Source organism: Cariama cristata, unplaced genomic scaffold (assembly GCF_000690535.1).
Source record: "Cariama cristata isolate BGI_N322 unplaced genomic scaffold, ASM69053v1 scaffold26416, whole genome shotgun sequence".
NCBI classification, from domain to species: domain Eukaryota; kingdom Metazoa; phylum Chordata; class Aves; order Cariamiformes; family Cariamidae; genus Cariama; species Cariama cristata.
In genome coordinates this window covers 5,554-6,454 of record NW_009621923.1, presented here as the reverse complement: position 1 = coordinate 6,454, position 901 = coordinate 5,554, and the positions used below count along the sequence as shown (strand labels likewise).

Below are 901 nucleotides of genomic sequence, written 5' to 3'. Positions count from 1 at the left end.
CCTGGAGCAGGGCTGCTGCCCAGTAGGAGATCACGCTGGGAGGCAACGTTCTCTGCACACAGGACTTGTTCCCTTCAGCCATGGCCCTCTCCTGGGGGTCCGGCCATCGGGGCTGTGTCCCCACCAGGGCAGGCAGGTAACGGAGCACGAGGGGTGGATCCGGTCTGTGCTCAGGTGCCTGGCGCCTGCTGCTCAGGAATGTGCTCAGACCGGTCTGGACACAGTGGGGCCCTTGCTGCTCCCAGCTCGGGTGCACGCCTGGCTGTGGACATGGCTCTCGGCTCTGTTCTCCTGGGCTCTAAGCCAGGAGCTGCTCTGCTGCAAAGCTCCGGTTGTCCCGGGTTAGGGTCTGCTGCCCAGCCAGGGTAGACGGACCACTGTTGTGCCCAAAGATTCGTGAGGGGCAGGAGAGAACCGTCTGGTTCCAAAACATGTGAGTGGTGGGCCAAAGGGGCAGGAGGGAGCGCACTGAAGGCCAGTGCAGGGCAGCTGGCAGCTGCCGTTGCTCTGGGGTTGCGAGCAGGAGTGAGGCCAGGACTCGGTCCTCCAGAACGTGCGGTTCCACCGGGAGCTTTCTGGGAGCCAGGAGGCTGCAGGCAGGGCTGGGGCAGTGCATCTCGAGGGACTACCGTGCTGTGCCGTGCCGTGGTGGGCAGTGGCTGCAGGAGGCCCCTGGGCAGACCGCTTGGCTGCGCGGTCCCCCGCGCTGCCAGTGCAGGACCAGCTGCCATCTGTCCTCTGCCTGCTCCCTGGCCATTGGGAGCTCAGCCCAGGCCTCGGCCCTGCAGGGAGTAGTCCGCAGCTCTGCCTGGTCCCCGGGCTCCAGTAGAGCGTCTGTGTCCTTGCAGGCCCTGAGGATGTCGGACGGGATCATGAGCAAGGCTGCAACCATGGAGATCCC

The 901-nt window shown here is 65.7% G+C and overlaps 1 protein-coding gene across 2 annotated transcripts in view; it reads left to right on the top strand.

Moving 5' to 3' along the window:
* Positions 1 to 857: 857 nt before the first annotated feature.
* Positions 858 to 901, top strand: part of ARFIP2 (ADP-ribosylation factor interacting protein 2) — a 5,596-nt gene continuing 5,552 nt past the window's right edge. For both annotated transcript variants that reach the window (XM_009702163.1, XM_009702162.1), the window contains exon 1: positions 858 to 901. In XM_009702163.1, the coding sequence (XP_009700465.1) occupies positions 858 to 901 (44 nt within the window).